The sequence below is a fragment of the Bubalus kerabau genome, chromosome 5, assembly GCF_029407905.1.
Source record: "Bubalus kerabau isolate K-KA32 ecotype Philippines breed swamp buffalo chromosome 5, PCC_UOA_SB_1v2, whole genome shotgun sequence".
Taxonomy (NCBI): domain Eukaryota; kingdom Metazoa; phylum Chordata; class Mammalia; order Artiodactyla; family Bovidae; genus Bubalus; species Bubalus kerabau.
The window spans coordinates 7,738,175-7,756,325 of record NC_073628.1 but is presented as its reverse complement, the minus strand read 5'-3'; the positions used below and the strand labels follow the sequence as shown (position 1 = coordinate 7,756,325).

General features: G+C 55.3%; 4 protein-coding genes across 7 annotated transcripts; 1 reads left to right on the top strand and 3 right to left on the bottom strand.

The window, feature by feature from the left end:
* Positions 1-27: 27 nt before the first annotated feature.
* On the bottom strand, positions 28-1,442 carry ZNHIT2 (zinc finger HIT-type containing 2). The gene has a single exon (XM_055580844.1). It carries the CDS (start codon positions 1,268-1,270, stop codon positions 71-73), a length of 1,200 nt encoding a protein of 399 aa, XP_055436819.1. The 5' UTR covers positions 1,271-1,442; the 3' UTR covers positions 28-70.
* Positions 1,443-3,929: 2,487 nt separating this feature from the next.
* On the bottom strand, positions 3,930-5,600 carry FAU (FAU ubiquitin like and ribosomal protein S30 fusion). The gene is made up of 5 exons (XM_055580851.1): positions 5,460-5,600; positions 5,110-5,192; positions 4,870-5,014; positions 4,268-4,323; positions 3,930-4,103 (listed from the first exon to the last, which is right to left on the bottom strand). Exons 2-5 carry the CDS (start codon positions 5,182-5,184, stop codon positions 3,978-3,980), a joined length of 402 nt encoding a protein of 133 aa, XP_055436826.1. The 5' UTR covers positions 5,185-5,192; positions 5,460-5,600; the 3' UTR covers positions 3,930-3,977.
* Positions 5,601-5,670: 70 nt separating this feature from the next.
* MRPL49 (mitochondrial ribosomal protein L49) lies at positions 5,671-9,671 on the top strand. The gene is made up of 4 exons (XM_055580850.1): positions 5,671-5,804; positions 7,162-7,312; positions 8,095-8,219; positions 8,329-9,671. The coding sequence occupies exons 1-4, from the start codon at positions 5,727-5,729 to the stop codon at positions 8,473-8,475; spliced, it is 501 nt and encodes a 166-aa protein (XP_055436825.1). The 5' UTR covers positions 5,671-5,726; the 3' UTR covers positions 8,476-9,671.
* SYVN1 (synoviolin 1) lies at positions 9,589-17,186 on the bottom strand. Of its 4 annotated transcripts, none has more exons than XM_055580838.1 (16): positions 16,577-17,186; positions 15,588-15,736; positions 15,270-15,362; positions 15,028-15,180; positions 14,852-14,900; positions 14,328-14,431; positions 13,564-13,690; positions 13,370-13,469; positions 13,230-13,295; positions 13,018-13,134; positions 12,760-12,923; positions 12,342-12,470; positions 12,094-12,249; positions 11,827-12,013; positions 10,879-11,030; positions 9,589-10,803 (listed from the first exon to the last, which is right to left on the bottom strand). In XM_055580838.1, the coding sequence occupies exons 2-16, from the start codon at positions 15,717-15,719 to the stop codon at positions 10,697-10,699; spliced, it is 1,836 nt and encodes a 611-aa protein (XP_055436813.1). In that variant the 5' UTR covers positions 15,720-15,736; positions 16,577-17,186; the 3' UTR covers positions 9,589-10,696. The 4 variants fall into 4 exon arrangements, with proteins under 4 accessions (XP_055436813.1, XP_055436815.1, XP_055436814.1 ...); XM_055580840.1 differs by having other exon boundaries at positions 11,827-11,983; XM_055580839.1 differs by lacking the exon at positions 16,577-17,186 and adding an exon at positions 16,376-16,563.
* Between the last annotated feature and the right edge of the window lie 965 nt (positions 17,187-18,151).

Genomic DNA, 18,151 nt, shown 5'->3' with positions numbered 1-18,151 from the left:
AACCACCACTCAGAAATGGGCACTGGCGACAGGGCAGAGCGGTCACAGCCTTTTATTAATGACAAAGGGTTCAGCCGGGGAGCTCCTCAATGAGAGTCCTCCGGGCAGGTGGCAGGGGGCCTCCCCAAAGCTGCTCCAGCTCCCCCGTGAGGGCTGCCACCTCCTCGGCCGCCACAGTGTGAGCTCGGTGGGCCGTGGCACAGTCTAAAGCCAGGGGTGTGAGGGCGTCCTCATTTTCGTTGGTCCAAGACAGAAGGAACTGGCATTTCTTTCGGGCTCGGTAGAGGCGATCTCGTTCTTCGGGGGCCACAGCTTGTTTCCGGGCCCGGCCCAGGGTCTGTGCCAGGTCCCCCAGCGCTGCCAGCGTGTAGCTTTTCTGGTTGGCCGGGCCCTCACCCAGCAGGATGCGGGCGGCCTCGCGCATGGCACCCCGTGTGCCCAGAGGTCCGGGGGGATGCTCGCCTGCTTCCAGCACATGGGCTGCGGCCTGCAGGGCTTCCTCGGCAGAGGCGAAGACCTGCTGGGCGCCCAGGGCTCCGGAAACGCCGAGCAGTGTGGCACAGAAGTCCGAGAGCAGCGCCTCGTCGCCGCCGTGATACAAGGCCAGAGTGTGTGCGTAGGCAAACAGCACGTTGGGTAGCTGGAAGCGCACGAGCGGCGACGTCCGGCCCCTGCTCAGGCTGGCCAGCGCGGGGATCCGGGTGGGCACGGCGGGAGGGCAGGCCCCGGGGAGGTCTCCAAGAACCGGCCCGACGGCCGCGGGCTCATCCCTCACGGGTTCCGGCGGCATCATCGCGGGGGAGGGCTCCAGTTCCTCGGCATCACCGCTTGGGGTATCACCCAGCTCCTCCAGAAGCCGCAGCCCGGCCCCGCGACCCCACCACCATGGCCGCCACGGAGGCAGCAGCCGCCCGGCCTCGCCTCGGCTCAGCAGCCGCTCGAAGGCCACCTTCTCGGCCGGGGCCAGCCGCTCCCAGAGTCCTGAGAGGCCGCCGGGAGCCGGGCCAGGCCTGAGGCCTGCGTCCCCGGGCTCATCCTCGGTCTCACGTTGCTGACGCAGCCGGCGCAGGTAGGTGGCCAGGCGGCTGGGCGAGGCGCTACGACCGCGCAGTTCTCCCAGCACCTGGTCACGGTAGAATTCTTCGGCGCAGCTGCCATGCGCCCGGTAGCAGCGCAGCGAGCAGTAGGGCACGTTACAGCGAGGGCAGGTGTAGCGAGCCGGCTGGGCCTCCCCAGTGGGGCAGAAACCACACGGCCCGGCCGGCTCCATGGCAACTGGCGCAACACACCACCAAGGAACACACACGCGCCGCAGGTCGGATGTTTCCGGCGCTTCTCGGCTACTTCCGCCTCTTTGCGGGGCCGACGGAGCGCTTCGTCAAAGCCGTTCTCTGCAGTTTCCGCCCGCATTCGGAGGTCAAGCCACGCCCCCCACATGACCCGAGATACGGCACAGGAGCCGTCGGTGAGGTAGCCCCGCCCTGAGCGGTGGGAGCTCGGTCGGTACCAGCCCGCCCCCTAGTGGTTGCTTTTAGCATCATAAAGCACTTTGGCAAAACCCAATCTTGACTAAACTTGAAGCCTCGCGTACTGCTGTCCATGGGGTCGCAGAGTCGGACACGACTGAGCGACTGAATTGAACTGAACTGACCTACTCTAGGCCACTAACTGTGCCAAGTCGATGGGACATGAGGCGTCTCTGCGCTGGAGGGGCAACCATTCTACTAGGGAAGAATGGAAGGAGAGTGAAAGGAAGACCAAGGAGGGGTACTTAGCCTAGACAGGGTGTGTTGGGGGCATTTCCCCTCTTGAGGAAGCAACATTAAAATTTTTGAGCTCCTCCCTGACTTCCAAAGAAAATACACCGAAGAGCAAAATGAGATGGGGTACCTGTCCTAATGGAACTGAGTTTGTGGTAGACTGGGGATGATGACTCACCAACTGTGCCCAAAGCCATTAAGCCTCGATTTATGGCACCCATGAAAGCTCTGGTTCTTTGGTGCCTGCCTCAACTAAAACTCATATCCAGTCCCACAACTAGTCAGTTCTACCTTTAAAATACCTTGTTTTTCTCTCAATATGGATCATCTATTTCCCTACCAAGATCTGGAAGGATTTGAAGAGTCTGTTCATTTTTGCATCCCCCCGTCCCAGGTGTCGCTGAGATTTTTCAGGCAAGAGTACTGGAGTGGGTTGCCATTTCTTTCTCCAGGGGATCTTCCCGACCCAGGGATTGAACCCAGGTCTCCCACATTCCAGGCAGACGCTTTACCATCTGAGCCACCAGGGAAGTGGGTTCCCAGGTGTTGCTAGTGGTAACGAATCTGCCTGCCAATGCAGGAGACGCAAGAGACAGGGCTTCAATCCTTGGGTCAGGAAGATCCCCTGGAGGAGGAAATAACCCACTCCAGTATTCTTGCCTGGAAAACTCTTATGGACAGAGGAGTCTGGCAGGCTACAGTCCATGGGGTTGCAGTCGGACATAACTGAGCAACAGTGTACATACACCCACACTACCCCTGGTGGTCTAAGCTTCTTGTTCTTCAATTAGATGACACCAGCCTAACCAGTTTCCTTTTGCCAGCCCTCCAGAAAAGTCAGCCAGAGAAAGTGGATCACAAGTCATATCCCAGCAGGCCCTTACTTTAAAACCCTGGTCTGCACTTGGACTGAAACCACACTCCTCTCCACATCTGACAAGACCCTGCAGGATCTGCTCCACACCCCCAGAGTTCTCCTGGCTGCAAAATTCACGTCACCACTTAATCATTTCCTGTTTAAGGTCTCACATATCCCATCCTCAGAGACCTTCCTAGGGTAGTTGTCTGTCCACCACTCACTTCCTCTTTCATTACAGCACCCTGCTTACTTTCTTGTAACTAGTAACACTTTTAACTAGTTTTCTTGCTTTCCTCATAAGAAACTAAACTCCTAAAAGAGATGGGGCCAGTGTCTTTCTAGAAAGCTCACTATAAAAGACAAAAATAGCCAGTACATTTGTGTACTTTTCTAGATGGCAGGAGCTGATATAAACACTTTATATCCTTTAATCCTCAAAAGCAACTCTCAAGAGAAGATGGCAAGGACTTCCCTGGTGGTCCAGTGGTTAAGACTCAACACTCCCAATGCAGGGGGCTCAGGTTCAATCCTTGGTCAGGGAACTAGATCCCTGATGGTGCAACCAAAGTTCCCCATGGAGCTACACAGATCTGGGAGATGATGGCAGTGGACTTCTCTGGCAGTCCAGTGGTTAGGACTCAGTGCTTTCACTGCCAGGCCTGGATTCGAGCCCTGGTTGTGAAACCAGAATCCTGTAAGCTGCATAACACAGTTAAAAAAAAAAAAAGCCAATGAATAAATGGAACAAGGATACAGACTCAAGACAGTCCTAAGTCTAGAGCCCAAGGTCTTTACCCCATAGTATGCTGTAGCCCAAGAACCATGAGGTTCAAAAACCTTAGCAGAATCAATGAATGCGTATACATGTGTTTCTAGGAAACCTTAATCAGCTCCAGATAACTCCACTTCTGGGAGCACTAAGCCCATCAACCAAGCAACCTCACCTGTGACGTCTATGATTAGGTTAGCAAGGCCAGTCAGGAAATCACAACAAATGATCACTGCAGTGCCAATGTGATCAGGCAAGACTTTCTAAAGCTAGGGTAGACCAGATTCCTGACCTGAACTCCAGGAAGGCCACACCTATTCCCAGTTCAGAGAAACACTAGACTGATATTCCCCCAAGGGCTGGTCTCTGTGGTTACCAATTTTCACAGGAAGTTTTTTAAAAACATGTTTACCATTCTTCCACTCCCGTCCAGTCACTGAGTCCATAATGCCAGGAAACCAAAGTGAGGCCTGTTCATACCACTAGCCCTAGAAACCACATCATTCCCTCAGGCCCTGGAAATGAAGATGAAACAATGGTATGACTGGGTTAAGTGGCTTTATTAGAGAAAGCCAAGATTACAGAGGACTTAGGAGTTAGCATTAGGGCCCTTCTTCTTGCCAAAGGTGGGCACAACATTGACAAAGCGCCGGTTGTACTGCATACGCCTCTTGGCCCTGCCCGTCTTCTTCTTCTTCTTCTCTTGCTTGGCCACCTGGGAAAAGGGAGGGATGATCAGACCTGGGTTGCCTCTTCTAGGCCTTCCCTCTGGCTCATTGCCAATAACAAAGAAACCGAACAGGGCAAGAGCCCAGGGTTTTGGCTTAGCTGTGCCAGAAAAAACAAAATCCAAACACCACCACCAATACTCTCACTTACCTTGGGAGTCTGACCTCTCACTTTCCCAGCACGGGCCAGGGAACCATGGACTTTACCTGTAGTGGGAAAGGAGGACAGCAAGCAGTTAGAACAAGAAGGCACCACTGAGCAAAATCCTTTCTCCCTCAACTTAAGGTTTTAAAGGCAAGATGGGCCCAAGAGGAAATGAAAACAAAGTCATAGAGATTTGAACTTTGACCAAGAACGTCTAGTCTGGTACATTCTGGGGTGTCACTTCAGAATTTTCTAGCTCCTGACTTTAAACAAGACCTAAGGAAGCTTCGGGAGATAGTGAAGGATGGGGAAGCCTAGTGTGCTACAGTTCATGGGGTCGCAAAAAGAAGAACACATTTAGCAACTGAATGACAAAGAGCCCTTTGGTGATCTGGTCTGACGACCCAGTTTTAGCGAGCAAACTAGGACACAGACAAGAGTCTATCTAGTAAGTGACTGAAACAGAACTACACTCTGGCTCAGTCTCCTGTGGACCGCTCAAAAGTTCCTTCTGAGGGAGGTAAACAGGAAGAACCACCTTGGATTGAGGACACACTCTACACCCATAAGATTACAAGCGGTTCAAAATACAGTCCTCCCCAACTCACCTCCAAGCATGCGGCCGGCTACTTCCAGAGTGCTCAGAGCCTCCACCCCACACTGGCCCAGAGTAGCCTCATCCTCTAGGGGCGTGCCAGCCAGGAGCAGGACTTGATCTTCTGGAGCGATGCCCTCCAACGAAGCTACATGAGCCTACGGACAAAAACAAGGTTCAGCGTTCCCGCAAGGAGCGAGGATGAAGAACACACACACACACACAAAAACCAGACGGCACCAGGGAGTCTTACCTTGATTTGGGCGACCGTCTCCTGGCCGGTCACCTCGAGAGTGTGTAGCTCCTGGGCGCGGACAAAAAGCTGCATGTTGGCGACTGAAAAAAATACAGGGAGGGTGGTTTCTAAGAGAATAAATACTCTGGGAGAGACGAGGATCGGTAAATGGGTGGGCGGCTGGGGACGACTGCGCAGGGAAGTAGGTGGTCTCGGGGTCTCACGTGGGTAAGGCCCGAATTGCCAGGGAGGATCGACGGGAATCAACCCCAAGAACAGTCCCTCGTTCCCTGTTTTTTCCGCGTCTTCTAACCTCGAGGCCAATATGCTATTAAGTCCTTCCGATCCACCCGTAGCCGAACTCTTACCTAGATCGCAGACACCGCTGCCGCTACCGCGAAGATGGAGTCGAGAAAGAGGAAGGAGCGAGGAAGCGTACGTCCTCTCCGCCTGCTGCGTGCGACGTCACTGAGGAGCGACCGCCAAGGCCTCTGATATTTGTACCGCCCGAAGCCGTTCTGGCTCCGCCTCTTTGTGATTGCGCAGGCGCCTTCTCGGTCCCGGGCGGGGCGAACAGGAAGGGGCGGGACCAGGCTGATTGCGCGCGCAGAAAGCTAGTTAGGGGACAGTTCAAGATGGCGGTGGCTACGTTTCGGTTTGTGCTGCGGGGCTGGAGAACCGGTGTCCCGCCGGGCTGCGGATTACGGCGACTGGTGAGAGAGCTGATCCTGGAGCTGGGGGCAGAGGGCTAGGTGTGAGGCTCACTGTGTGCCTTATAATCTAAAAACTGCGCCCTCCCTAGGGGGCACTTTTCTGGAGCTCAGATACAAGATTGACAGAGAAGGTTGCATGGCCTGGAGCGCGTTTCCGAACGTGGGGCTTGAAATATGATTGGAGGACAACTTGAGTTAATTAAATTAACAGGATTGAAATATGATTGGAGGACAACTTGAGTTAATTAAATTAACAGGTGAAATATGATTGGAGGACAACTTGAGTTAATTAAATTAACAGGATTGAAATATGATTGGAGGACAACTTGAGTTAATTAACAGGACAACTTGAGTTAATCAGCACATCCGACTCTCGCTCTCTAGTTTTTTCTTTTTTTGGCTGCCTCCTTTTTTTTTTTTTGAAGAAGCCGTTCCAAAGGTTGAGGATTGGCCCCAGATCATTGGCGACGCTTTTGGGAACCTAGGACTCAAGATATATAGGCCGCTTCATCTTTTCATTTTCATTGTAACCCTGGGAACCCGGGCTTTCTGTTGGGAGAAGTATGGAAGAACAGACTGTAATGTGACCTTAGGTATATTGTTTGCTAATGTCTTTATCTGTCTTGGACGTACGAAGGAGGTAGTAAAACCCCTAACATGTCGAATTAAAAGAATTAAGTGGAAACAGTACCCGTAAGCACTTAGTGCCTGGTTATGTCCATAACAATTTGAGCGTGAAATGTTCCAGGTGAGGGAAGGTCACGTCAGATGAGTGTGAGTGGAAAATTATCACGATTGCTAAAAGTCCCTAACCCAGAGGTAGAATATTTCAGTAGAATCTTCAGAGGAAGCTAAAATATTGAAAAATGCCGGATTGGTCAGACCTAGGGTTACTCGTCTTTCCAGAGGTATACACACATTTCTCATTTGAGTCCCACAAAAATCCTGAGAGGCAGGCCCTTCTGAGTTCCTGACTTGTACCCTTTGTTGTTCAGTCACTAAGTCGTGTCCCCCATGGACTGCAGCACACACCAGTCTTTGCTGTGCCTGTCCTTCACTATCTCCCAGAGTTTGTCTATTGAGTCCGTGGCGCTAACCATCATATCCTCAGCCTTGTACCCTGAGGGTAACCCTGTACCCTCAGACTTGTACCCTGCAGCCTGGCAAACTCAAGTCTGGTGCTTTCCTACTTCCTGACCCCAGGAAAGGGGTGGCAGTGCAGTGAGCGGCCTTTTTTTTTATACTAGTTAAACTCCAGCCTTTTATTTATGCTCTTCTTTTTGCCTGTAATGTTTCCTTTTTCTACTTAACTGAAGTTCTGCCAGCTGATGGAGAGGTTTTTTTTTTTTTGTCTCAGAGCCAGACCCAGGGGACTCCTGATTACCCCCGCTTCCTGGAGTCTGTGGATGAATACCGTTTTGTGGAGCGCCTGTTACCCCCTACCAGCATCCCAAAGCCCCCAGAGCACGAACATTATCCCACTCCTTGTGGTTGGCAGCCCCCTAGAGGTGAGCTGGGTGATGGGGATAACTTGAAGGCTGCAGGGAAACATCCCCCTCCCTAGTGGTCTGTCTGCCCTGGCCCAGGCTCTCAACTCCCCAGAGGGTTATATTGAAATCACTTAGAGCTAGCATCTTAGGTTCAACAAAGGGCCGGGGATTGCATACCTGTTTTAGTAGGACCCATCCATTCACACTGTTGGGGTGAGGTGTTCTCATGTGGGAAAAGTGAAGCATAGAGAGATGATCCAAAAACTTCCACCCTGGCCATAATTGAGACATGGCTTGGGAGTTGGGCAGTTCTGTGTCCAGGTTTGGTTTTGCCATGCATTTCCAGTGTGATCTAGTTGCTTAGCTTCTCCCAGCCTTAGTTTCAGCAAAATAGAGATCATCTGCTTAGCACATTAAAGTGGATTGTGCAGAGCTCGGTCTGTGCTAGGTATTCGGTTCTTGTAAATCGCCATCCCTTTGTGCCAGATTGAATTTAGCCTCCCTGACCTAGTGGAGAAGGGCAACGATTGGCTCCAGAGGGGGATCCAAAGATCCAGGGAGGCAGAGCCCCGACTTCACTTCTTAAGCACCTGCTGGTGCCGGGCCCGTGCTGGGCCCTGAGGTACCAGTGTGAACAAGCTGGTCCTGGCACTCAGCTTACGGAAAGCGCGGGTCTTCTGATCTGAAGTCTGGAGGTGGCTTTGCCCTTGTGTTCACTGACCCTCTACACATCGGGGAGAAAGGCAAGGTGAGAGGAAGTCTGAGGACATTTGACTTATCCCTGTCCCTCTCTGTCACAGACCCCCCACCCAACCTGCCCTACTTCGTGCGGCGCTCTCGGATGCACAACATTCCAGTCTACAAGGACATCACGCATGGAAACCGTCAGATGACTGTGATCCGGAAGGTGGAGGGGGACATTTGGGTAAGTAGGTGGGTAGGTCAGGGTCCAATTCTGACTTCAGGGCTGAAGGGACAGGAGCCTCTGGAGAGAAGGGTCTCCTGACCAGGCCTGATCCGTCATCTTCCCCCAGGCCCTGCAGAAGGATGTGGAAGATTTTCTGAGCCCACTGCTGGGGAAGACACCTATCACCCAGGTCAATGAGGTGACCGGTACCCTTCGGATCAAGGGCTACTTTGATCAGCAGCTCAAAGCCTGGCTCCTGGAGAAGGGCTTCTGATGCCCAGCTGAGCAGCCTCCGTGACAGCATGCCCCTCAGACTGCAGTCCCGGGGATCCCAGGAGGAGGGAGGAGGCTGTTGGAGCAACAAGGAAAGAGGGGGTACAGAGACCAGGGCTTAGGGCTTTTGGAGCAGGCATTGCATGCATAAAGGAGGAAATGGGACTCGGTATGGGTGCCAGCACTGGGGGAGGGCTGTCTGACATTGGAGACACACCAGAAACAGCCAAGCTTGAGGGGAGTGTTAATTGCCTCGCGGCCCCACTTTGGCGTGATCCTGCTCTCCCTTCATTGGAGCTCCTTGACTTGAGCTACTCAAGCTTTAGAGGTTAACTGCCTCTCTCTCGAAAGCAATAGCCCAGCCTGGTTTACCGGAGGGTAGCCCAGGGCAGACCCATTGGGCACATTTCTTCCTTGGGCCACAGACCTTCACTGCTGCAAAAAATCCTTGAGCCCTTCTAGGTCAGACCTGGCTTGGTAGAGACTACAGAGAAACCAGGATGACTCAGACACAGATCCTGGAGGTCTTCATTTCCAAGTGCCATGCACGTCAGACCCTGGGCTCATTCCTTTTACCCATGGAGAGGTAAAAAGTGGCCTCCATCTCCTTCTGTATTAGAGTTGGACCTGACTGGGTTTCTAGCTCCAGGAAGCTAAGTGATTAGCTGGCCTGCAGGGCTCCTTGAGAGTTCCTGGCGCAGCCCATGGCCATCCTTTCCAGGTTACTGACCTGGTATCAAGGCTGGACAACGTACTTGAGGCAGGAAGATACTGACCTTTTGTCCCTATCGTCCTATCCTGCCCCAGCCAAGGAACCTTCACACTTGCCTCACCTTGGGAGTCCTAAAGGCCCGAGACCTGAGATCCAACCCCACCCCCACCTCAGCATCAGGCTGCCTCAAGACAGGGTTCAAAGCATGGCTCCCCTACTTGCTCTGACCTCAGGCAAGGTAGTTACCTTCTCTGGGGTTCAGTAAGACCTTAATAATTCAACACTGCCCAGGGACAGTACTGCTTTGTATAAATAAACCCGCAGATTCCAGGCCACTCTCAAGTCTACAACCTGAGTTTAGAAAAAGGGAGTGTGGCACACCAATCCTATCACACCAGTTCCACCAGTCATTAATGCAAGTTTTTATTTGGCTGTATATACAATTTAAGCTATTAAAATTTATACAATATTTACAAATTAAATAATCATCTGAAACTGTCTCTAGCAACTCTTGTAACATAAAACCAAGGGGAAAAAGACGGCAGGCAAGGCCTTGGCTCCTGTGGGCCCTACCTGGCCCAGAGCCTTTTCTAAACTGGAAAGATGAGGAAGTCAGCACTCCTGCTTCCCTTTCCTGGGGGTCAGGCATTCCAATTCAAAATTTAAGCCAGAAGACAGCAAGGAAGTAACTCCCATTCTTCTAAACTCAAGAAAAATTCTGCAAGTTAAGAAGTGGCCTTTCCGTAGGTTCTGAGGCTTGCAGTGGTTCAGAATCAGACACACGAGCTCTCAGCCTAGAGTGAGGCTGCCCGGTGCCTGCTGGGTGAGACCAGAGTCTCACCTTAAACTACAGGGAGAAAAGGGCCCGGGGGGGAGGGGCACAGCAGGGCCCCTCGGTGCTGTCGCCTGCCCCTCCACCCCCAGATACTCCTTTCCCTGAGTTGTGTGGTTGCCAGTAAGACATGGAAGTGCCACAGGGCACAAAGGGCACAGCAGACCACCGCAAAGAACTTCCGGAGAGTTTAGGTAGGAAAAGAGGTTAGGTACCAGTCTTGGTGGACGGGCCAGGAGCAAGTTCCTGGCCTGCCTCCAGCCCCTTGAGTCCACACTCGGGAACGGGAGCTAATACTGTTCGGCACTGCAGCGTGACTCCACACACAAGCGGGGCTCAGAGGGGCTGCCCCTTCTCCCAGAAGGGCACTGGGGGGTCAGAGGGCGTCTCAGATGCTGCACCTTTCTGCCTTCACGGGCCCAGCAGAATACAGGGCTGAAAGGTTGGAGAAGAAGCCTGGAAGTGACCCCAAATCCCCATGGCTGCCAGGGGACTGCAAGGGCTGGGGTCAGCTGGGGCCTCCAGCCTCTTCGCACTTGGTCTAGGGTGCCACCTCCTCTGCCTCAGAGCTGGGGCTTACTGCTCCCTGGTGCAGGGAGGGAGGGAGCTGGCACTTGGTGGCAGGATGTGTCCCAGCGAGGGCTGCTCGAGAGGGGGCAGGTCAAGACTGAGGCGTTGTCAGTGGGCAACAGGGGACTCCAGCTTTTGTAGGCGGCGGCGGCGCAGCTCCGCTGCATCAGGCTCCCCATCTTCAGGCAGCTCCTCAGTGCCCGCTGACTCAGGAGCTGGGGACAGAGAGGTCCAGGAGTGGAACCCAGACAAGGCCCCTGGCCCACTCCCTGGGGGCTGACCGCAACTACCTGAAGGCTTCTCGGGTTCAGGGGCTGGTGGGGAGGCTCCTGGGGATGGGGTGGTGGCCTCAGAGCTGGGGATGCTGGTGGAAGAGGTGGCAGCGACAGCGCTAGGGGCAGTCTCCTCAGTGGGCTGAGCTGCGGTGGCGGGCCGGGGGGGCCTAGGAAGAGAAGGGATGAGAGGAGGGCGTGGCATCCTGGCCTGACTGGACAGACTGCACTCGGCGCGCCTGGCAGGGTGAAGTCCAGCACCGACGTGGTCACCAGCGGACGCCAGTGAACACGTGTTGCGTGACTCCTTGAAATTCTGTACCACAGACTGTAAACCACGAACAGGCAGGGACTGCGGGCCGCATTCACTGTTACACTGCCGAGTCCCCCCAACTAAGACAGTCCACGGAGTAACCCACAAAGCACACGAGTCTCAGACTCAGGCTCCCCTCCAAGTCTGTACTGACATTGCTGGGTACCAAGCACTTTGTACACGTTCCCTGCGAATAGGAATTAGAACACCTCTATTCAAACAAGGTAACGAAGGTCACAAAGTGAGTGAGTGATAGGATCAGGACTTGAACTTGGGCCAGGCTAGCTCCAGGTGACTTCATCTGCTGTCTCAGATCAAGGGCCGTGATTCCCAAAGTGTCACCCTGTGTCAAGAGGGTGTACATGATAAAACTGAAGTACCAGGAATTATGAGTAATTTGACTTTAGGAAAGTATAAAGGAACAAGATTCAGGTCAGCTCTTTGATAAACCCCACTCCTCCGTAGATCCAGACAGGCCTTGTGCAGGGGCAGGATAAAAAGACACCGAGAACCCTGACACCTTGGGTGTGCCTACAGGTAGAATGCCCGAATCAACGGGTGGCAGGAGAAAAGGGCCGAAAACCACCGCTGGGGGCCTGCTCTCGGCAGCTCCACACCCCCGCCGCCCACCCTGGCCCCAGGTGTAGACGTACCCCAGGGAGGCGAGCACGGTGAGGTACTGGTTGATCTGTAGCATGGCGGCGTCCAGCAGCGTGTGGATGTTGCGCAGGCTCTGTAGCCGGGCCTCCAGGTGCTGTCGCTCATGGCCTTCCAGAGCCCGCAGCTCCTCTGGGGTCAGCCCAGCAAAGCCTGCAGGAGGCACAGGCATGGGGGGGAAGGCTGAAGGGAGAGAGAGAGGCTCAGCCTGGGCCTGACACCCCCCCACCTCCCCAAACCACCCCTGGAGAGGCCCCACTTACCAAAGGGCGGAGGCAGCGGCATGCCCATCCAGGGAGGGGGGAAGGGGAAGCCGGGGGCAGGGCTGGCCTCCGGGGAGGAGGCAGGACCAGGTGCTGAGGCAGAGGCGGCAGCAGCGGCTGTGGTTGTGGCTGCTCCATTGGGCCGAGAAAGGGCAGCTGAAGAGCAAGAACAGGAAGTCAGCAAGTGTTGACGGGCCTCTGCTTCCCTTGCTTCCATCCCCTGGCTGATGTGGTTCCAAAGGGCTCACCTGCACTGGTGGACGGAGGGGCCGCAGCCTCTCCTGAGCCCGGGGGAGGTGGGACAGGCGGGAAGGGGCCCATGGGGGGCCACAGCGGGAACATGCCTGGAGGGAAGGGAGGCAGGAGGCCCTGGGGGACTGCAGAGAGAAGACCGGTGGTGAGAAAAGGTCCAAACTGAGACAGATCCAGGATGCAGGCAGGGGGAGGGGGTCTGGACGTCCTCTGTCCTCTGTCCCCACAGGCCCTCTCTGAGCTCAGCACAGATCACTTGTGACCGCAGTCATCTATGTCTCTTCCTGTGACCAGCCCTTGTGGCCCCCCCCACCCCGTCTAGAGGGCAGGGACTCTTTCACCTCAAGATTTCCCATTCCCAGTTCAGGGCAAGTACCCAACAGTGTTGGACGGCCAGATGAAGGGGCCACTCACAGTTGGGGGGCTGGGGCAGGAGTGGTGGGGCGTGGGGGGCAGGTGGTGGCCCCTGATCTGCAGGCTCAGGGGGCGGCGGTGACTGGGTCGGCAGCGATGCCCGAAGGACGTCCATACGGCAGGTGGGGCAGGTCTGCTGCCGCTGGAACCAGGAGCGCAGGCAGCTGGGGATCAAGACCAGGCAGTGGTTGGCAGGTCCCTGGGGTTCTGCCTCCCAGAGCCACCCCTGATGCCCAGGCTCCTCTGGGCCTCTCCCACCTGGTATGGAAAATGTGGTTGCAGGGCAGTCTCTTGGCACCAGTCACCATCTCTTCTCGGCAGATAATGCAGACATTGTCCATCGCCTGCAGTTCCTCTGGAGTGGCGTCTGGATACCTGGTCAGAACAGGCCAAGGGCACGTCAAGACCAGAGCTGGAGGCGGGGCACCTGGGGCAGAGCTTGGGCAAGCAGCTGGGACAGGCCCACTTACAGTGTGTTCATGTTGCGGATAGCTCGGCGAGACATGATGGCGTCAGTCACAGCTTTCTTGAACTGCCTGAAAGGACAGTTTCAGTAGAGGAGGGAGACAGGGGGAGGGGTTCAAGGTGTGGCAGGGCCGGCTAGACTCACCTCATGGCCAGGTACATCGGCCGGATGGCGAAGAGAGGGAACGTATGCACCTTGATCATGATGGTCATGAAAGCCATGTACAGCAGGACCTTGATGAAGCCTGGGCGTCAGGGGGACAGAGAGTGGCAGGTCACAGGACTTGGTAGGCAGGGCTGGGGACGCTGGTACAGGTTGGGGAGGTCCAGGCTCCTCACCTGTGAACAGCTCGGTGTAGAGCATGTACACAGCCTTGTTGTCCCAGGGATTTTCGCTCTGGAGGTCCACGGAGTGTAGCACATACTTGATGAAGATGGTGAGCACCATGGTCATCAGGATGGCGTACTGGGGGGCAGGGCGGCAGGGAATTTAAGAATGCAGCCCCCTTGCTCCAGCCCAACTCTGCTATCCCCAGGCCTGTGCACAGCAGAGTGCCACGGTACAAGCACAGGCTTGGATGCCACCAGGGTCCTCCTCACTTCTCCACTCACTAGCTGATGTGACTTTCAGCAACTCACTAGACCACTCTGAACTTCAGTTTGCATGTCTGTCAATGACAGAATTAACTGCTCCTGTGTAACAGTGTTGCTTTGCTGATTAAAACAGACGCAGGTCATGCTCAGCACAGGGCCCGGCATACAGAAAGCACTCAACAAAGATGAACCATCACCACCAGACACGCCTCCCCAGCTGTCCATCCAGCTAATTCCTTCTGTCCATTAACAGCCAGCTCCTCTGGCATCAACTTCCAGGACGCCTTCCCTGAGCAACAGGTCAGGGCTCCTCCACACGTGCCTTTCTAGGCTTTGCCCACTCTTCCAGGAGTGTGTAGTGGGCAGGGCTGGGACTGACTGACAGCTGCTCCTTGGTGGCCACACGGGCTGGCCACAGAGCAGGTGCTCAGTAAAGGTTTGTGAAGTGATTCAAGGCACGTGCAGTGCCACCTCAGGCTTGTCCTCCCAACCTCCCAAGCCAGTTTTACCTCAAAGCCAAACACCAGCTGCACAGAGGCCCCTCGGGTCAGGATGCTGTGATAGGCATGGCTGACGAAGAGGAAGTCCAGGATACCCAGGAGGAACATAAGGGCTGTGGGGACCCCCCAAATGGGAGGTTGGTGGGGTCAGCCCAGGGCCTGACAGCCACTTCCTGCTCCAAGACAGCTCCCACCCTCAAGCCCACCATGGCCCCAGCCATCTAGTCAGGTGGGCACACTCCACCAAACCCAGCCCCCTGGGATCTCTGGTTCTGCCTAAGGGTGGCCCAAGCTCCAGGTGAGGAGGCAAAGAGCTAATAAGGGGCCAGGCAGTTGAGAAGCCCTGGAGTGGAACAGGGCAGAGATGATGCAAATTAACTTCCTAAATTATCTTTCCTGTACAGCTGTGGGTGGAGCGGGCAGCCTATGCTCTACAGCATGCTCCATGGTTAATGACTTTTCATGTTCCAGTCCTTCATGGCGCCTCTTCTCCCTCCAGCTCCCTCCTCTCCACTCCCGTGGGTCTCACTCACAGACAATGCGGCAGTGAAAGAGCCAGGAGATATTGGGGCTGCGTTCCATCTGAGGCAGAGCAGAGAGGGGGCCTGTCAGGAAGTCTGGGGCTCACCCCACACCCCCAACCCAGCCCTCACTCCATGAGTCTGCCCTCCAGCCATTCTGCTCCAGAGAATCCCCTGACCCAACTCACAAAGTCCACACGGTCCTCAGCCAGCCAGTGAAAACACTTGAGGAAGAGGAGGAGAGTAAAGAGAGCAACAAAGCGGGGGCTGAAGTCGTCCCGAAAGACGGTGAAGGCCAGACAAGTCTCAGTGACAGCATACCAGGAACGTTCCAGAAGGTGCTGGAGGTTGAACAAGGAAGGATATGGAACTCAGACATTCTGTTTGCCCAGCTCCCTGCCCCTCACCTTCGGAGCCATGAACATCTTACCTCCATCTCTGCTGCCCTCAGCTGTCCGAAAAACACCTTGCCCATCACCTTGCCCAAGAGGAAGACAAGGACAAAGGCCTGGATATACAGGACCTAGGAGTGAAGAGAGGCTATGTTTCGAGGTCACTTTCTGCCTTGTTCTGTCCGGGGCTCATCATTCAAGAACCTCTCCACATCCCCATCACAACTGGTTCCAAATTAGGTCTGGCAGCTACTTCACTTTTGTCCTACCTATCTGACCTTTAGCCCCACCCCTGTCTGAAGCAGACTCCTCCTTGCCTCCCAGGGAGTTCCTCCCTCCCTGAGCCCTGAACTCACTGCCATGCTGGGGCTGGACTTGGTCAGGTACACCACCGTGGGGTAGAACTGGTGCTTGAGGTAGTAGGCATGAGCCACCACGGCCCCGGTCAGCGCCAGGCTGGCCGCCATCATCACGGCAGTTCGGAACATTGCCCTGGCCTGAGGACCTGCAAGGGGAAAAGAAAGAACTGTTGATGCCCATACCGTGCAAGCTTAGCACCGTGCCTGAGACGCAGCGTTAACAAACAGGAGAAAGGAAAGAAAACCTCACTTCGTCCTCACCATCATCGCGTCAAGAATAACATATGCTTCCCTATCTTACAAATTAGAAGGATAAGACTCAAAGGGGTTAAGTGGTCACACTGACGCAAGGCCTGGAGCCTGGGTTAGTCCCGTTTCAAATCTAGGGCTCTTTCCACGCTGCCTGCCAGACCGCCGCCTCTAGGGAAGAATGAGGAAAGGCGGCAAAGTCGGAGGAGGGAGCTGCTCCCTTTGCCCCTAAAAGTGACTTTGATGGGGTGGGATACAAAAGCAGAAACCTCCAGAAGCGGGAACAGGCCGCCTGGTCTGGGAGAAGGCAAGGCGCTGGGGGCGCAGACGGGCAGGGGCAGCGCCAGTGACAGCTCGGTCAGGGTGGGCAGCTCTGACGCGCGCCCCGCAGGAGCGGGGCGGGGTACGTCAACCTGGAACCCTGGCGCCCCCCACCCCCCGGGGCAGTGTCAACTCGGGGCACCGGAGAAACGGCCGACCGTCAGGATGCAGGAGTGGGACGGATAGGGAGCCGGGTCGCCCCCACCGCCGCGCACCTGTAAGCGCCGGGAGCTGCGAGCGTCGCAGGCGGGGCCGGGCCTCCTGGAGAGCGGCCGCGCGGGCGCCCGTCTACCGCCAGCTGACAGGCCGACAGCGGGCGGCGGGGCTGAGGGGGCGCGTCAACCCCGGAGGCCTCGAAGGGGAACGCCCAGGTCCCGACTCCAACCACAACCCCGGCCCGACCCCGGCCCACTCACCAGGAGCCCAGCACCGCGAGCCCGCTCAATGCCCGCGACTGCGGAGGCGGCCCCGGTTAACAACACTCCCCACCCCCTGCGAGCCGGAACTTGGAGGGTGAGACACCTCACTTCCGGCGGGGCGGGGCGGGGCGTGGGTCGTACCACGCGCCCCGTTTCCATGCCCGCGCTGCCAGTGGCACCGGGAGCGGCAGTGCCACCACCCGTGTGGGGTTCGCGCCTACTGTTCGCGCAACAGATGAGAGAGGCGAGAAGTGGTCTGAGCGGCAGAGGGGCACCCGAAGATTAGAGTCTCCCCATTTACTAAGCACAGATGGTAGCGTCTCCGCAGCTGAGTGGACTTAACTTAGCCGAGGACTCGGGCTCTCAAAGCTGCCAGCGGGCGAGGAGGGCGGGAGGGGAGTCGTGCGGGCCGTACCATTCGGAGGGGCTGCGTAGGCAAGGGAAAGACATTACGGGCCTAAGAGAAATAAACAGAATGTCTTAGAGACTCATTCCAAGGGGACCCATAACGGTTTGATAAGTTAGGCGCTTTCTCAGAGAACTGGATGCAGGAAATAAAAACGTGTTCCCTCCTAGATCACCCCCAGAATGGGTGGGAGTGTGTTAGATCCCCGTGGCTGCTACTGATTGCTCAAAATAGAGTTACGCGGACCAATCAGAAAAAGAAACGAAAACTGCTGGCCTATAGGAAGAGGAAAGCAGTTGAGCCGTTGCTAGGGGCGGAAGGTAGCGTTGCCTAGGGCTAGCTCCAAACCCAGAAGGGTAGCGAGTAGAGAGGGCGCAATCCATGGGCGGGTGTTCTGAGTGTACCCCAGGGGAACGTTTGCTGCGCCGCGAAAGGGAGGTGTACCTGGGACTGAGTAGAAGATAGACCTTTCATTCCGGTTCACCTTGCGATGGGAGTGTTCTATGCAAAGGGAGTGACTTCACCGTAGCATGCTTTCACCCCTCCCCAAGCCTACGGCGTTGCTGTTCTTAGATCGTTCTGTCGGGCCGCCGTAGCCACAGTTCGCCAGATCTTGGCTGTCGTCAGCCAACCTCGTCTGCTCATTGACAGAATAGAGTTAATGCGCCCACCGTGCGTTGCGTGTTTCTCCGTCATAGCATTTAATCATCAGCCACTAAAGATGATAAGCTAGTGGTGCTAGTCTCGTTTTGTACCGTGTGCTCAGTTGCTTCAGTTGTGTCCGACTCTTTGCGACCTATGGGCTGTAGCCCGCCAGGCTCCTCTATCCAGGAGATTCTCCAGGCAAGAATACTGGAGTGGGTTGCCAAGCCCTTTTCCAGGGGATCTTCCCGATCCAGGGTTCTAACCGCGTCTCCTATGTCTCCTGCATTCCATTTTATGTGTTCTTATTTTATACATTCTCATTTTATATGTTGAAAATTGAGGTATAGAGATTTAGCAAGTCCTGGGATGGACACCGGATCTGTCAAACTCAATTCCCATACTGTTAGTCTCAGTCACCTTTATCACCACTTGTTAACCTGAGTTGGCCTGACCAGTTTAACTTGTAGCCTGTCACTGAGCTGGCTCCCCTATAAGACCATCTATGACTTTCTAATGACTAT